Source organism: Lissotriton vulgaris, chromosome 12 (genome assembly GCF_964263255.1).
Source record: "Lissotriton vulgaris chromosome 12, aLisVul1.2, whole genome shotgun sequence".
Lineage (NCBI taxonomy): Eukaryota > Metazoa > Chordata > Amphibia > Caudata > Salamandridae > Lissotriton > Lissotriton vulgaris.
Window position 1 is genome coordinate 471,421,333 of NC_141700.1, and position 17,153 is coordinate 471,438,485.

General features: G+C 45.3%; 1 protein-coding gene across 1 annotated transcript in view; it reads right to left on the minus strand.

Annotated features, from left to right (window-relative positions):
- RIPOR1 (RHO family interacting cell polarization regulator 1) overlaps nt 1-17,153 on the minus strand; it is a 2,151,737-nt gene that overhangs the window by 1,124,363 nt on the left and 1,010,221 nt on the right. Inside the window, exon 10 of the mRNA XM_086945567.1 lies at nt 16,412-16,541. Coding sequence (XP_086801693.1) covers nt 16,412-16,541 — 130 coding nt within the window. The remainder of the gene's footprint in view (nt 1-16,411; nt 16,542-17,153) is intronic.

The following is a 17,153-nucleotide window of genomic DNA, read 5'->3' on the forward strand; positions in this document are numbered from 1 at the left end:
AGAGATTGGGGTAGACAGATTTTTTTACCTCTGTTGTGCGGCCTGCGAAATAACCACATCAGGGCACGGGTGACCCAGCAGACAAGATGGAGCATCTGGTGTTGCCCGATATTTCTTCTCGATTCGAAGGAGGACTGCAGGAATAGAGGCAGGCGTCTTCATAATCTTAAGGCCTTCCTTCCAGATGAAATCTATAATCGGTATACCCCTGGTGATTCTCCTATACCCTTCTTTAAAGTCATGAAGAAAACAATCTGATTCTTCAATAGTGACTGGAAGTTCAAACAGCGTAGCAGCCCTTTGCATGATATTATGAAAGCCGCCAATATCCTCCGGTGGCGAGTCAGATGGTTGTGGTATAGGAGGCGAAGGCATGGGGATTACATATTCATCCCAAGGATCTCTAGTTACATCATCATGAGGCATTCCGCCTTCTTCTCTTGCGTCTTCATCTGAAGATGAAGTATCCTGATTACCTTGTGGTATTGGCTCTGCAAGGTGTCTTGGTTAGGCAGGCTCTTGTGACGGTGGTGGTGGTGTTGGGCTAATCACTGGTACAGTAGGTACAGTCGGAGTAGAGGTTGTAGGTGGAAACCTCTGCCGATAATCGGCCAACATGGCTTGCAAATCTTGAATTAATGAAGAAGGAAGATGACCTCTGTCTTCCGAACTTGGATCCCTATGCGACTGTCTTTGATAAGGCGTAGACAAGGCTTCTTGGTAAAAATGTTCATGGAAGCTATCCTCTACATCCTCTTCCTGACATTTTATCTGTAACTCTGATGGATGGCGCGCAATCCCAAAAGGGCCTTCCTGCTCATCATCATCTTCATCAGAGTCTTCTTCCTCTACATATATCTCTAAGATATGTGAGGGTAACAAAGGGGAAATGTTGGTATATTCCTGTTTATGGAACGTTTTCAATTGAAAATTGATATACGTAACAGGTGAAGCTTGAGACCCCTGAGGTAACCCAGACCAAGATTTCAAAGGTGGACTTTTGGTCAGAAAAGGGCTCTTCATCGACATGGGCGTCAAGTCAAGTCAAGTCAAAGAATTTATATAGCGCACTACATACCCAGAGGGTCTCAAGGCGCTTAGGGAGGGGAAGAGGATTACTTGTCAAATATCCAAGTTTTAAGTTGCTTTCTGAATGGTAGGTGGTTCTGGGTAAGGCGAAGGTAAGTGGGGAGTGAGTTCCATGTTTTAGCAGCCAGGTATGAGAAGGATCTGCCTCCCATGGTTGTCTTGTTGATGCGAGGTACAGTGGCGAGGGCTTGGTTGGAAGAACGTAGTTGGCGGGAGGGGGTGTAGAAGGACAGTCGTGAGTTGAGGCATTCTGGTCCGATGTCGTAGAGTGATTTGTGTGCATGGGTTAGCAGTCGGAAAGTGATCCTCTTATTGACGGGTAGCCAGTGGAGGTCTTTCAGGTGGCCAGAGATGTGTTCGTTACGCGGGATGTCTAATATGATCCTGGCTGAGGCGTTTTGGATTCGTTGGAGTTTCTTCTGGAGTTTAGCAGTAGTACCTGCGTAGAGGGTGTTTCCGTAGTCCAGTCGGCTCGTGACCAGAGCATGGGTGACTGTTTTTCTGGTTTCGGTGGGGATCCAGCGAAATGTTTTTTTGAGCATGCGAAGAATGTTGAAGCAGGATGAGGATACGGCGCTGACTTGTCTGTTCATTGAAAGTGAAGAGTCCAGGATAATGCCTAGCTTCCGTGCGTGGTCTGTCGGGATGGGTGCTTTTCCAAGGGCTTCCGGCCACCAAGAGTCGTCCCATGCAGAGGGGGATGTACCTAAGATGAGGACTTCAGTTTTATCTGAGTTCAGTTTCAGACGGCTGTGTTTCATCCATTCGGCAACTTCTTTCATTCATTTGTGTAGGTTAGTTTTGGCGGTGTTGGGGTCATTGGTGAGAGAGAGGATCAGTTGAGTGTCATCCGCGTAAGAGATGATGTTGAGGTTGTGTTGGCGTGCGATGGCCGCGAGGGGGCTCATGTATACGTTGAAGAGGGTGGGACTGAGAGAGGATCCTTGTGGTACGCCACAGATGACTTCAGAGGCCTCGGACTTGAATGGTGGAAGGCGGACTCTCTGGGTTCTTCCGGTGAGGAACGAGGTGATCCATTCAAGTGCTTTTCCTTGTATTCCGATGTTTCTGAGGCGTTGTAAAAGGGTGCTGTGGCAGACTGTGTCGAAGGCTGCGGAGAGGTCGAGGAGGATGAGGGCGACTGTGTCTCCATTGTCCAGTAGAGTTCGAATGTCGTCTGTTGCTGCGATGAGGGCGGTCTCAGTGCTGTGTTTTGCTCGGAAGCCAGATTGTGAGGAGTCGAGGGATTTGTTGGCTTCGAGGAAAGCGGCGAGCTGGTTGTTGACAGCTTTCTCAATGACTTTGGCCGGGAAAGGAAGGAGTGATATGGGGCGGTAATTTTTGAGTTTGGTGGGGTCCGCTGTGGGTTTTTCCAGAAGGGCGGTGAGTTCAGCGTGTTTCCAGCTTTCTGGGAAGGTGGCGGAGTTGAAGGAGCAGTTGATGACGTCTCGGAGGTGCGGTGCTATGACGGAGTCTGCTTTGTTGAAGATGTGGTGAGGACATGGGTCTGTGGGGGATCCTGAGTGGATGGAGTTCATCAGGCGGATGGTGTCCTCAGTGGAGTTTTGGTTCCAGTTGTTAAGGGTGTTCAAGGGGGGAGAATGTTCATCATATGGTTGGGTGGGTTGGTCTCCGGGTAGGTTGTCGAAGCTGTTGTGGATGTCTGCAATTTTGTTGTGGAAGAATGAGGCTAGGGAGTCGCAGAGGGCTTGAGAGGGGGTGATGTCGTTGGAGTTGGCCGAGGGATTGGTAAATTCCTTGATGATGTTGAAAAGTTCCTTGCTGTTGTGGGCGTTGTTGTCTAGTCGATCCTTGAATGCTGTTTTCTTGGCCTTTCGGATTAGTTGGTGGTGTATGCGGGTGGCGTTTTTGAAGGCGTCCTTGGTGCTGGTGGTTGGGTCTTTTTTCCAGGCCTTTTCAAGGGAACGGCAGAGTTTCTTGGACTTCTTAAGATCATCGTTGAACCATGAGGCCTTCTTGCAGCCAGGTTTGCTTTGACGTTTTTTCAGTGGTGCTAAGGTGTCGGCGGTGTTGGATAACCATAGGGTGAAGTTGGCGGCGGCTTGGTCTGGGTTAGAGGAGTGGGCTGGGGTGTTTAGAAGGAGCGATGAGGAGATCTGGTCGATGGTGATTTTATTCCAGTTTCTTTGCAGAGTTGGTTGGAGGTGGTTGATGGGTTTCGGCTTGTTGTAGGTGAAGTGAACGCAGCTGTGGTCAGTCCAGAGGAGATCCGTAGTATGGCTGAAGGAGACATGATTGCTGGAGGTGAAGATGGGGTCGAGTGTGTGACCCGCGGTGTGGGTGGGGGAGGTGACCAGTTGTTTAAGTCCGAGGTTGGCTAGGTTGTCCAAGAGGGTGGTGGTGTTGCGGTCGTTGTTCTTTTCAAGGTGAAAGTTGAGGTCTCCCAGAAGGATGTAATCTTTGGAGGGGAGCGCGTGTGGAGTGATGAAGTCCGTGATGTCTTCACTGAATTTTGCGCGGGGTCCTGGTGGTCTGTAGAGGAGGGTGCCTCTGAGTGTGGTCTTGGGGTCGATGTGGATCTGGAAGTGAAGGTGTTCAGAGTTGGCGAGGTTGACGTCAGAGCTGGTAGAGATGCGGATTGATTTTTTATGGACGATAGCGATTCCTCCTCCTGTGTGGCCGGTACGGTCCTTGCGTGTGATCTTATAATCTTCAGGGATGGCAATGGTGATGTCTGGGGCGGAGGAAGCGTTCATCCAAGTTTCTGTTAGGAAGGCGACGTCTGGAGAGATGGTGTCTAGTTGATTCCATAGGTCAATGGCGTGTCTGTGGACCGATCGGGTGTTGAGAAGGATGCATTGTAGGTGATTGGGGTCGGGAATCTGTGGTGTGGTCGTAGCGGGGATGTTGTTGGTGCCGATGAATTTGCAGGAGTGGCAAGAGAAAGGTCCATGAGTGTGTCCAGGAGCGGCTTGGACGCAGTTGGGGGCGCGACCGGGGTTAAGGGCTAGGAGGGTGGCGGCATCGTAGGTAATGCGGGAGGGGTGGGTGGTACGGGGGCCAGGGGGTCTGGCGCTGGGCGCGGTCCAGGCGCGGACGGGCATAGACGGGCTTACCTTTGGCGCACCTTCGGCGTGCCCGTAGCGCGTGGACGCTGCGCGTGGGCACATCTGTCATTTAAGCACCTTGAGGGGGGAGGGGCGTGGGAGGGGCAGCAGGGATGCGGGAGCGTTGCGAGGAGGAAGGGCTCAGGGAGACAACAACAAACAAGATGGAGGAGGTAAAGAGTCGAGTGAGGCTGGGGCACTGAGAAAGTTCACAAGCGCTTTTAACCAGGTAGTTTCTATTTTAATAGATATAGCGCAGCTCCGTTCCGTCGCGCTGATTATATGGCAAAAACGATACTATGTTGCTAAATACCTGAAACGCTGTAGCGTTATCAGTGGCACAGAGTAAGCAGACTGAAGAGGAAATCACAAGCGCTATAATAAATGCACAGTCACAAGCGCTAATGCTAATGCGCAATTCAATTACAAGCACACAGATGGTCAGAGGTTAATGGAGGGAGTAACGATACCACTGGAGCCAGGGAGCGTGGGAGCGACCGTGTCTGACGAAGTCAGGGCGGTCACAGATGTCCTTTCTACGGGGTCTGCAGTAAGGGTCAGTGGGTGGGAGGGGCAGCAGGGAGGCGGGAGCGTTGCGAGGAGGAAGGGCTCAGGGAGACAACAACAAACAAGATGGAGGAGGTAAAGAGTCGAGTGAGGCTGGGGCACTGAGAAAGTTCACAAGCTCTTTTAACCAGGTAGTTTCTATTTTAATAGATATAGCGCAGCTCCGTTCCGTCGCGCTGATTATATGGCAAAAACGATACTATGTTGCTAAATACCTGAAACGCTGTAGCGTTATCAGTGGCACAGAGTAAGCAGACTGAAGAGGAAATCACAAGCGCTATAATAAATGCACAGTCACAAGCGCTAATGCTAATGCGCAATTCAATTACAAGCACACAGATGGTCAGAGGTTAATGGAGGGAGTAACGATACCACTGGAGCCAGGGAGCGTGGGAGCGACCGTGTCTGACGAAGTCAGGGCGTCTGGACCAAAGGTGCAACAGCCGACTGTGTCATAGATGGACTCGTCGTTGACGGTGCTGCTGTCGATGGGCTTTTCGTTGACGAGGTCGTCTTCGATGGGGTCGTCGTCGATGGACTCTTCATCAACGGGGCCGCCGTCGATGGACTCTTCGTCGACGGGGCCTCCGTCGATGGGCTCTTCGTCGACGGGGTCGTCGTCAACGGGGTTGCTGCCCTCGACGGGGTCGTTGTCGACGGGCTTTTCTTCGATGGACCTGTCGTCGACGGGCTCTTCGTCGACGAGATCTTAGACGTCGACGGGCTCTTCATCGACGATGACTTCGACGTCGACAGGGTTTTCGTCGACCATGACTTCACTGATGGTACTGTCGCCGATGGGATTACCATCGACGAGGTCGTCGGCGACGATTTTGAAGAGGTAGTGACAGAAACAGATTCTTTATCCCCAGAAGTTTTCTTAGAGGCCGAAACTTTAGATGAAACTATCAGAGAAGTTATAGCCCTAGTAGATACCGTAGTAGAAGAGCTTGAAGTAAAAGAAGTCACAGAGACTGTGTGAGAAGACACCAGTGACAGAGTCTTGACTTGGGCTTTACTCACTGTTTTAGTTGCTGAAGACTTGGCAGGTTCTGAAGGGGGAGGTAAAGGTTATCCAGCAGGAGGTGAAGACAACCTCCTTGTGTGATCTGAAGCCCTGTGAGAGGATTTATGATGTTTTTTCCCCTCAGGAGAAGAGCTGTCTCTGGATCTGGCTCTTTTGCTGGAAGTAGAGGCCCTGTCCTCCTCATCTGTAGAAGATGATTTGAGCCATAAGAGAACTCTTGCCTCCCTGTCCCTGATGGTCTTGGCAGGGAAGGTTCGACAAATCCTACAATCCTTTACAATGTCATTAGGATGTAGGCAGTAGATGCAGTCCTTGTGCAGATCATCTACATGGACCCTCTTTTTATCACAGGTCCTGCAAGCCTTGAAGAGAGCTTTCTCTTCAGACATCCTGAAAGAACAATGAAGAAAAACCGAGTAGGCACTCAGGGAGACTCCCTTCCACACGACGTTTCTAGAGGGTGCTGGCATCTGATTGGTTGGAACTATTTTTCAGTTCTTTTCATATAATGAGGTAAATAGGCTTCTACTCGTTGGGTCTTTTTGGGCCTATTGTCTTGTCAGCCTACTACAGTTTCTTACTAAGGCACTGCTTTTGTATTTATTATTACCGTGGGACTCCCGCCTCGGCGACGGGGAATGATTCAGGAATGTGAATCTATGAAAGATACCCCAATACTGGATAACTATTAATACATAATTCTTTAAAGGGGGGGGGAGCGGACCCCAATGCAATTGTTGTCTTTTTTTTGGTCTTCTTCCTGGGGTTTTATAATTTGTATCATTATAGATCAAGGATGCCATTAAGAGAGGTGGTGTGGAAGGACTGCATACCATATATCCTATAGCCGGCAGGAGCCATAGGGAAGTACGGGGCATGAGAATAAAGGGGATTGCTGGGGGTGCTCTGGCTTCGCGACGACCACTGGGCTTCGGCCCCTAGCATAGCATGAAGTTGTTCTTTTGAACAGAGAGACTTGTATTGATTGCGCTCTTGGTTCACGGGTATTGGGCAATAGATGCAAGTTTACAACCTGCCAAGGTTTGGGCAGGGCACGTTAGTTCTACTGCCCAAGGGGTAGGTGGTGTTGGGGGCTAGTTTTATCTTAATGGTTTCATCAGTTCAGGGTTTAACTGCTGCTCTCATATATTAATGAGTTGGTATTTATCTCTGTGGTGGCCTGTGGGATGGCTGTGCCACAACCCTTTCTGGAGGTTTAAGTGGTTGTTGGATCTGGTATTGTATGATGATGGCAGATGTATATACATTTATGACGTGGAATGTTAGGGGCATGGCCCAATTAGAGAAAAGGCGTAGAGTGCATGCCTATCTGAAACGCAATCAAGTTTCTATTGCCTTTTTGCAAGAAACGCAAGTTTGGGAGGGCTGTATCCCTAGTCTCTGGAAGAGATGGAGGGAGCAGCTGTACACAACCTCATACTCTGGATGTGCCTGTGGAGTCATGATTTGGGTGGCCCTGGGAGTTCCTTCCCACCATAGGGGACAGGTGACTGATCCAGAGGGGTGCTATGTGATCCTGTTTGGTGCCCTAGATGAGCATGAGATGTGCTTGGTAAATGTGTATGCCCCAAATAATTGTGCTGTCTACTATCAAGGAGTAACAGCAGCTCAAACGCCATACCTGACAGTTTTGACATGATCTTGGCTGGGGATTAGAACTGTGTCCTTAATGGGTTACATGACCGTGCACCTCCAAAACCTCACACCGCACCAAACATTATCTAAATGCTAAGTGACATGATGCAGGGCCTAGGCCTGATAGATCTTTGTTGGGAATGACACCCTGACACTGACAGTAGAATGTACTCCTGCTACACGTCTGCGACCGGGACATATAGACACCCACCCTAGCACAAGACGTGAAGAGATCTTGTATTTGGCCTGCTACTTGTCCGATCGTTCCCCGGTACTGATGAGCTTGGGGAGGGGATCGGTCCCGCTTTGGCGAGTCAGGGAAGACGCTCTCACGGACATCCAATATGAGGCAGAAGTGAAAGTGGGACGGTCTCACTACTTTCTTGAAAACTGGGGGAGCTCAGGAAGCAGGGTCCTCGACTCGGAGGCGATGAAGGATGTCATTCAAGACTCCTATGAAGTAAAAATGTGATTAGAACACAACTTGAGATGGAAAAAGAACTTCCGACTAGGCCATCTATACAGAGGAATGGAGACAAACTCCGAAAACGTACTAGACGATTGGTGTAGGCTGGAGAAACACACACGGCACAGCACGCAGAGGGGGCCAAAACAGGACTACTGCTAGCCTGGTTGACGAAACAACGGGAGGGTCGGGAACCGGTACTGCTGCTCTGGAATAAAGCGAGACCCTAGTTAATTCCCAGGTGGTCTCCAATGACATCTTCCAAGACCACCTTACGGCAACATACACAGTGCGAGGGGATAACATAGTTACCATGGGGTCACCCTTCTCCCTGAAATTTTTTTTTATATATATAAGTACGAGATCACTTGTATATATTTGCACAGCAATCCATGCATCCTTGTGTGATCAAGGGCATTCGTTGCCCGAAACGCATTGCAAAGTACATGAAAAGAAGAATAAGAAAATAAAGAATACTTGAATGCAGATGACCTGGAGTCCGTTTACTCTGTTCGCCGAAAGGAGGTTCAGGAGAGGTTTTGTTTTCGCATATATATAATATATATATATATATATATATATATATATATATATATATATATATATATATATATATATATATATATATATATATATATATATATATCGCTCCTGTAAGCAGAGAACATTTTGCAAGCTCCAATAGGACATGGTATACACAAGAGGGCGGAAATACATTATTGTTTGATTTGATGAACAGGTCAAATATTGTTCTCTTGTGACCGATGTCCCTAAATACAGTGTGGCGCACCATGTACAGAAATTTGGTAAAAAACATGAGTGGGATACTGCATGATAATATGTTGTAAGGGAATTACCTTTTTAAAGGTCTTACATGTTGCTCTATATTTTTTTACATGCTTTTAATTCCATGCTCATAGTTTTAATGTCAAAATACTTTTAACTTGATCTTGTGCGCCCATAAATTAACCTGTATTTATAGTATTTATACTGTTATTTTGCTTGCACTGTGTAACAAATATACCTTTTGGAGTAATTTTGGTATGATAGAGGAATCGGCATCAGTCTATCTTCTATGTCTACCTCAATTTACATGCACGCTAGCACTTTAAAAGGGTCACCTCACCTGTTCAGCGTTTGTCATGTGATCAAGGCCCTCCTAGGGCTGAAACGCGTCATGTTCGGTGTGGTGTTTGGGCTCCAATAAAATATACCGCACTATTCAAGGGTTCGCCTTGTCTTTTTCCACGAATGCCAAGACGTTGTATGCCTCATATATATATATATATATATATATATATATATATATATATATATATATATTCACTGAAAAAACCATAGGTTTCACACCGGTTATAGTTAGGAATTAGCATTTAAAAAACCTATTAAATTCACTGAAAAAACCATAGGTTTCACACCAGTTATAGTTAGCTGGAAATTTTACTGATATAAAACCATTGAAATTCCCACGTTATAGTTAGTCGGACTCACTATAACTTGCGCGTGCAATGCACTGCTGATGACATCACATATTACATCACTCATGACATGGTCAGTGACATCACTCATGACATCACTGATGACACCATCCTTGTGACACAGTCACAGACCTCCTCTCAGTGTAAAGTAACCCTTGAGACACATATTCAAAAATAGAAACTGAAATTTTTAAAAAATGGACATACCTATATCAGTTACAACAAGCAATTCTGTACCTCCACTATCTATATACACATCCACTCATTCACCAACAGTTCTATATAGTCACTCATACATATACTCACTCATCATATGAAGAGATACACCTATACATCCTGTTACACACCGACATTCATCCAAAAGTTACTCACAGACATATTCACACGTGCAAATAAACTATTGAACAACCATTTATTTGAATATAGAGTTATACACACACTTCCACCTTACTTCTATTGAAAATTACACATATTTATTCTCTTAAACAATCACTTATAGAAACACATACTTATTTAAAAAGGAAATCTTACAATCTCTTACTCTCACATATACTCACTTATATACATCAATATTCATATATACTAGATTAAAACATATGTAGTTACTGATAAAGACACTAGTGAGACAGTCATTCACTCACTAACAAACACATATAGACACTCATCCACCCATACAGTCCTGTACATATGCTGTCTTCAAAACACATACAAACAAAGAGTCAGTCACTCATGCATCTATGTGCTAAGTAATACCCCCACCAAACCATATAGACACTCATACTGATACTAATAATAATATCAAATAACCCATATACATACGCATGTTGCTACTTATCAACACATGTAGCCACTTATACACAAAGTGAAACACTAATATATGTATTTAAATTTTTAAACATAACTCACTAATACTTATTTTTCAGAAAGACACATATTCACTGGATGGTGTCATCAGTGATGTCATGAGTGATGTCACTGACCATGTCATGAGTGATGTAATATGTGATGTCATCAGCAGTGCATTGCACGCGCAAGTTATAGTGAGTCCGACTAACTATAACGTGGGAATTTCAATGGTTTTATATCAGTAAAATTTCCAGCTAACTATAACTGGTGTGAAACCTATGGTTTTTTCAGTGAATTTAATAGGTTTTTTAAATGCTAATTCCTAACTATAACCGGTGTGAAACCTATGGTTTTTTCAGTGAATTTCATAGGTTTTTTAAATGCTAATTCCTAACTATAACTGGTGTGAAACCTATGGTTTTTTCAGTGAATTTCATAGGTTTTGTTAATGCTAATTCCTAACTATAAGTTTCACTTTATAAATAAGACTGTTAGCACTCTAGTTGTTCTTTTTAACACTCTGGTACATTCTGTCATTGGGCTACAGTTGGGCTACATCTAGTTGAAATTTGGGCTACATTTACAATTTTTGGTCTCTGGTGGCCATCTTTGGGCTACATTGGGCTACTTTGGGCTACATTTGGGCTACATTTTGGCTCTAACATATATTAAGCCCAATGTAGCACAATACATATTTTTATAAAGTTAATTTTTTTACAAACCACTTCAGAATAGGGCTACCTGTCCCTACAATTTTCCCATTTTTTTTTTTTAATTTTTGGGGGGAGCGCTCCCAGAGCGCGCCCCGGAGTGCGCCCCGAAAAGCGTATTTCTGAAAAGCACCCCCTGGCGCGCTCCGGGGAGCGTCCCGTGAGCGCCAATATCGCAAACGAAAACATGATTGTGACGTTCGCGTAGCCGCGACCGCGTGATACGCACGGCGTAAGCGCACCCGGAAGTACTCGCGCGAATACGATCGTGCAACGTAGGCGTCTGACACGCTTACGCGGCGCGCCTCTGGCCGCGCCCCGCGGCGCGTCGCGTAAGCGCGTCGGGTCATGTGACCAGAAAATAACACTTTTCATTGGTTCATAACAGTTTTGGTTTCATAATGATGAAGCCCATGGTCATGTGACCTGTAAATAACACTTTTCATTGGTTCAATAATTATTTTTTTCTAAATTTAGAGAAACCCACCCATTTCTCTCACTATTGATTTTCACTTGGAGAGAGCAAGAGGTGTTTTGTGAATTCTCTACTCATTAATTTTCCTGATCTACAGCAATGGCTGCAAGGGAGTCCTCCAGCAGTGATTCAGATGGATTTGTGCAAGAGGACCCTCCTCACCAGAAAACAAAGAACCACTTCATCTGGAAATTTTATGACATCCCTGAAGGACAAAAAAAAGTTAATGCAAGTAAAGTAACTTGTAAAATATGTGGAAGTATTTTATCCAGAGGAAATCCTCTAAAAAAATACAGCTTTGGAAATGCCAATTTAATTAGGCATGTCAAAAGAAGACACCCCAACAATTACTCCAGGGAGAGTGTCAGGGAGCTGGCAGAGAAGGCACGAAGAGATGGCAGCAGCACCTCCACTGGTGGAGCAACACCTTCAGGTTCAACACGTGCAAGAATGGTCCCTAACATCCAGCCGGTATTTGCAGGAATAAAATGTTTATGCACGAACTGTGACGAACTACTCTGTTACGGGGAGCAGAGCGTTGAACTCATTGCAATAAAGAAACAGGAACACCAATGCTCTCCCCGTCCCTAAATTTTCTCATTTTTTTGCTCCTGTTGAGCATTTTCTGAATCCCTGTTTTTGTTTTTCCCCTGAAAAAAAACCAAAAAAAATATAAAATCGTTTCAAAAAGTATAAAAAAATATAAAACAACAAAAACAAAAAAAAAGTTCTTTTCAGAACTACCTCCAATTTATAAAAAAATGCTATTTTTTTTTTTAAAAAAGTGCCATTCTTTTTCTCAATCGTACGCTCACCGGTGCGCGTACCAGGCGCTCCCTCGACGCAAATTAAAAAAAAATAATTTTGGGGGCCCCGTACGGCTTTTTTATGACCCCCACATCAAACCTAGGGGGTCAGGGGGGGTGTACCCTGCCCCCTTTTGCTCATTTCCCCCTTTGATTTTTACCACCTCAATCCTACCGAGGTACAAGATGGCGGCCGCTGCGGACTGTTTCGAATGTTTACAGACACCCGAGAGCCAATCAGCTTTCCATGCGCACCTCGCGTGTCGCGCCTGGAGCGCACTCCGGTGCGCGCACCTGTGCGCTGCTATAGATATATATATTTTTTGGGACCTAAATTACTCAAAATCCACTGGAGCACATATCTTGAGACATAGCAAAGGCACATCGGGCTACCAGTCCCTACAATTTTGCCAAATTTGGTGGAAATACATTCAGCCGTTCGGGCTAAAAGTGACATCGACCGCCCTATGGAAATTAACATGGGGAAAACGCGTTTTGGGACCCCCCTTTTATCTCGGCCCCCGCTTGACGAATCCCCCCCAAACTTTCAGGGAAGGACCGGAACGCCGCGAGGCCATTTTGAGGAAATTTTGAGGCAGATTCGTCAACCGGCGCCAAAGTTATTCCAAATAGAATTTTGAGATTTAACATTGAAAAAAATCCTAACTATAACTACCTACTGGCGACCGCCAGTAGGTAATATATATATGGATTTAATAAATGCACTCACCTGTGAACAAGGCGAGAACGCCGAAACGCGTAAGGATAAAGGAGTGCCTACATTTGCTGCTTGTTTTCAGACGAATAAATGTCAACTTGCTGATAAGACGAAGTTGGACTCTGCGCTTCTTTGTGTTCATACAGTCTAACAGGATCTCCATTCCTGTCTTGCAGAGACCGCCCTGCAGGGTCGGGGGCCCCCAGTAAAGTGGAGTTTTTCGTGGCATATCAATGGAGGGGGCATGACCCGCTTGCTCATCGCGCCAGCCAGCGAACTTTCACGGCGAATTGGTGTTGGTGAGGAGAAAGGGAGATGAGAGAGGCGACATCCTCTCTTTGGTAACCTCGCAACGCAAGTACCAATCAAGAAAGAGGCAGCAGTGAGACAAAATGCACCTTGCAATATATTTTAACAGGATGCACTATGAAGCATATCAGAAAATAACGGGACAATGGCCAAATACAAAGCGCTAATGAGCTAAACTGAACTGAATGCCTAGTCCCGCTGCAAAATCTAAATCGAATTAAGGATGCATTCTGGGGCTCGTAGTTTGCAAGCACGGGCCATGTGACCACTTGGATTTAATAAATGCACTCACCTGTGAACAAGGCGAGAACGCCGAAACGCGTAAGGATAAAGGAGTGCCTACATTTGCTGCTTGTTTTCAGACGAATAAATGTCAACTTGCTGATAAGACGAAGTTGGACTCTGCGCTTCTTTGTGTTCATACAGTCTAACAGGATCTCCATTCCTGTCTTGCAGAGACCGCCCTGCAGGGTCGGGGGCCCCCAGTATAGTGGAGTTTTTCGTGGCATATCAATGGAGGGGGCATGACCCGCTTGCTCATCGCGCCAGCCAGCGAACTTTCACGGCGAATTGGTGTTGGTGAGGAGAAAGGGAGATGAGAGAGGCGACATCCTCTCTTTGGTAACCTCGCAACGCAAGTACCAATCAAGAAAGAGGCAGCAGTGAGACAAAATGCACTTTGCAATATATTTTAACAGGATGCACTATGAAGCATATCAGAAAATAACGGGACAATGGCCAAATACAAAGCGCTAATGAGCTAAACTGAACTGAATGCCTAGTCACGCTGCAAAATCTAAATCGAATTAAGGATGCATTCTGGGGCTCGTAGTTTGCAAGCACGGGCCATGTGACCACTTGGATTTAATAAATGCACTCACCTGTGAACAAGGCGAGAACGCCGAAACGCGTAAGGATAAAGGAGTGCCTACATTTGCTGCTTGTTTTCAGACGAATAAATGTCAACTTGCTGATAAGACGAAGTTGGACTCTGCGCTTCTTTGTGTTCATACAGTCTAACAGGATCTCCATTCCTGTCTTGCAGAGACCGCCCTGCAGGGTCGGGGGCCCCCAGTAAAGTGGAGTTTTTCGTGGCATATCAATGGAGGGGGCATGACCCGCTTGCTCATCGCGCCAGCCAGCGAACTTTCACGGCGAATTGGTGTTGGTGAGGAGAAAGGGAGATGAGAGAGGCGACATCCTCTCTTTGGTAACCTCGCAACGCAAGTACCAATCAAGAAAGAGGCAGCAGTGAGACAAAATGCACTTTGCAATATATTTTAACAGGATGCACTATGAAGCATATCAGAAAATAACGGGACAATGGCCAAATACAAAGCGCTAATGAGCTAAACTGAACTGAATGCCTAGTCACGCTGCAAAATCTAAATCGAATTAAGGATGCATTCTGGGGCTCGTAGTTTGCAAGCACGGGCCATGTGACCACTTGGATTTAATAAATGCACTCACCTGTGAACAAGGCGAGAACGCCGAAACGCGTAAGGATAAAGGAGTGCCTACATTTGCTGCTTGTTTTCAGACGAATAAATGTCAACTTGCTGATAAGACGAAGTTGGACTCTGCGCTTCTTTGTGTTCATACAGTCTAACAGGATCTCCATTCCTGTCTTGCAGAGACCGCCCTGCAGGGTCGGGGGCCCCCAGTAAAGTGGAGTTTTTCGTGGCATATCAATGGAGGGGGCATGACCCGCTTGCTCATCGCGCCAGCCAGCGAACTTTCACGGCGAATTGGTGTTGGTGAGGAGAAAGGGAGATGAGAGAGGCGACATCCTCTCTTTGGTAACCTCGCAACGCAAGTACCAATCAAGAAAGAGGCAGCAGTGAGACAAAATGCACTTTGCAATATATTTTAACAGGATGCACTATGAAGCATATCAGAAAATAACGGGACAATGGCCAAATACAAAGCGCTAATGAGCTAAACTGAACTGAATGCCTAGTCACGCTGCAAAATCTAAATCGAATTAAGGATGCATTCTGGGGCTCGTAGTTTGCAAGCACGGGCCATGTGACCACTTGGATTTAATAAATGCACTCACCTGTGAACAAGGCGAGAACGCCGAAACGCGTAAGGATAAAGGAGTGCCTACATTTGCTGCTTGTTTTCAGACGAATAAATGTCAACTTGCTGATAAGACGAAGTTGGACTCTGCGCTTCTTTGTGTTCATACAGTCTAACAGGATCTCCATTCCTGTCTTGCAGAGACCGCCCTGCAGGGTCGGGGGCCCCCAGTAAGGTGGAGTTTTTCGTGGCATATATATATATATATATATATATATATATATATATATATATATATATATATATATATATATATATATATATATATATATATATATATATATATATATTGCTTTTGTAAATAGGCCGTTGTGAGGAGAAGTTACAAATGAAAACATTGCCACAAATCATCGTTTTTCCTACTAATGCTCAATATTTGTTTATTGCAACATTTTTCCGCTCTCCCTTTCTCTGGAGGAACTGCACCCTTCTATGTTTGACCATTACATTTAAGGAGCATGGGTGCTGGACCTAATAATTGGAACCGAACTCCTTCTCATTGTTTATACGATCTCCTTTTAACCAGGTCTGCTCCCTCAGTTACTTAATTCTCTCCCTCTTTTACTCTTAAAGGTAAAAGCAAATAATAATAGGGCTCCTGTACTTGAATGATGCAAACTGACGCTGGAGACTATGTAAGATTTTACAGTAATCTCACGCTGGAAATGGGCCCAATGTATGGCGCTAAAACACATGGGAGGAATAGTACTTAGAAAAGGTAGGGTAAACCTAGAAACTAAATTGGTGAATAAAGAATGGTTGATACATTTCTAGAGTTAATATGTCCGGCAGTCCCTGCCATGTTTCGGTGGAGTGCAATAACATATCTCTATAATTTTAAACCTGTGCTACAACCCCATGTAGATGGCTTCTGTATCAAAGGTGATGCCATTATCCTATGGTGCCATGACCAGAGTATACAGCATGTGATGCAATCAGCTGTGATGTCAACATTAGGCAAATGAGCAAATTTGAAACCTAAAACACTCTTTTGGTTGTAGAATGTTGAAAAGTATGAGAAGGGAAGGGTTGAGATTTCAAGTTACACCCGCTCTACACATGCTCTTGCGATACACTCGGAGAAGCCAAAGAACACACGGCCTACAGCACTTACATAGAAGGCCTGCTCCCGCAGTGAAGGCGTGTCAGGGGGACTTTGATTATACATGGAGAATCTTTTGTTGACTGTGGCAGTTTTGTTGACAGCACTGGCACTAGACGACTGATCATCCTTGTCAAATGGGCTGAAAGAAACAGGGTGAAATGCATAAATCTGAATATTCGAAAATCCAAGGACTAAGCAAAACGCTGCAGAAAACGGGATCAAGAGAGCATACGAAGCAAGGAGTCGAAAGCTTTTCAGTATCTTAGTAAAACCAAAAAGTGCAGATGTGTATGTGTAATTGTGAGAGTACAGGAAACATGGAAATACGTTGAAGGTGGTCAGAAAAAAGCATAAATACTGAAGCACTACTTTGTTTCGGTAACAGAATGCAATGATGAATGTGCACATGTAATTAAGTACAACATTGAAAAAGCTAATTAAGAGTCCTTCTAAAACTTGCGAAACCCCTAACCATTTGCCATACATAGTAAAATATTAAGTGGCATTACACTAATAACATTGCCCAAAGTCCATACTAGTCATCTGGGGGACTGACAGGGTTTGCAATGAAGGTCTGTCCGAAGGTAGAAGTGCACTGGAAAACAAGTGCTTTTCAGTATTTGAACGCACAGTGGAGCATATGGCAGACAAATAGTGAGCGTATAATATTGGTAGAATACTTGAGGGACTGAAACGTTCAGTAACGTTTCAGTATCATTTGCCACACTCTTTTATTAGACGAGCGTTGCGT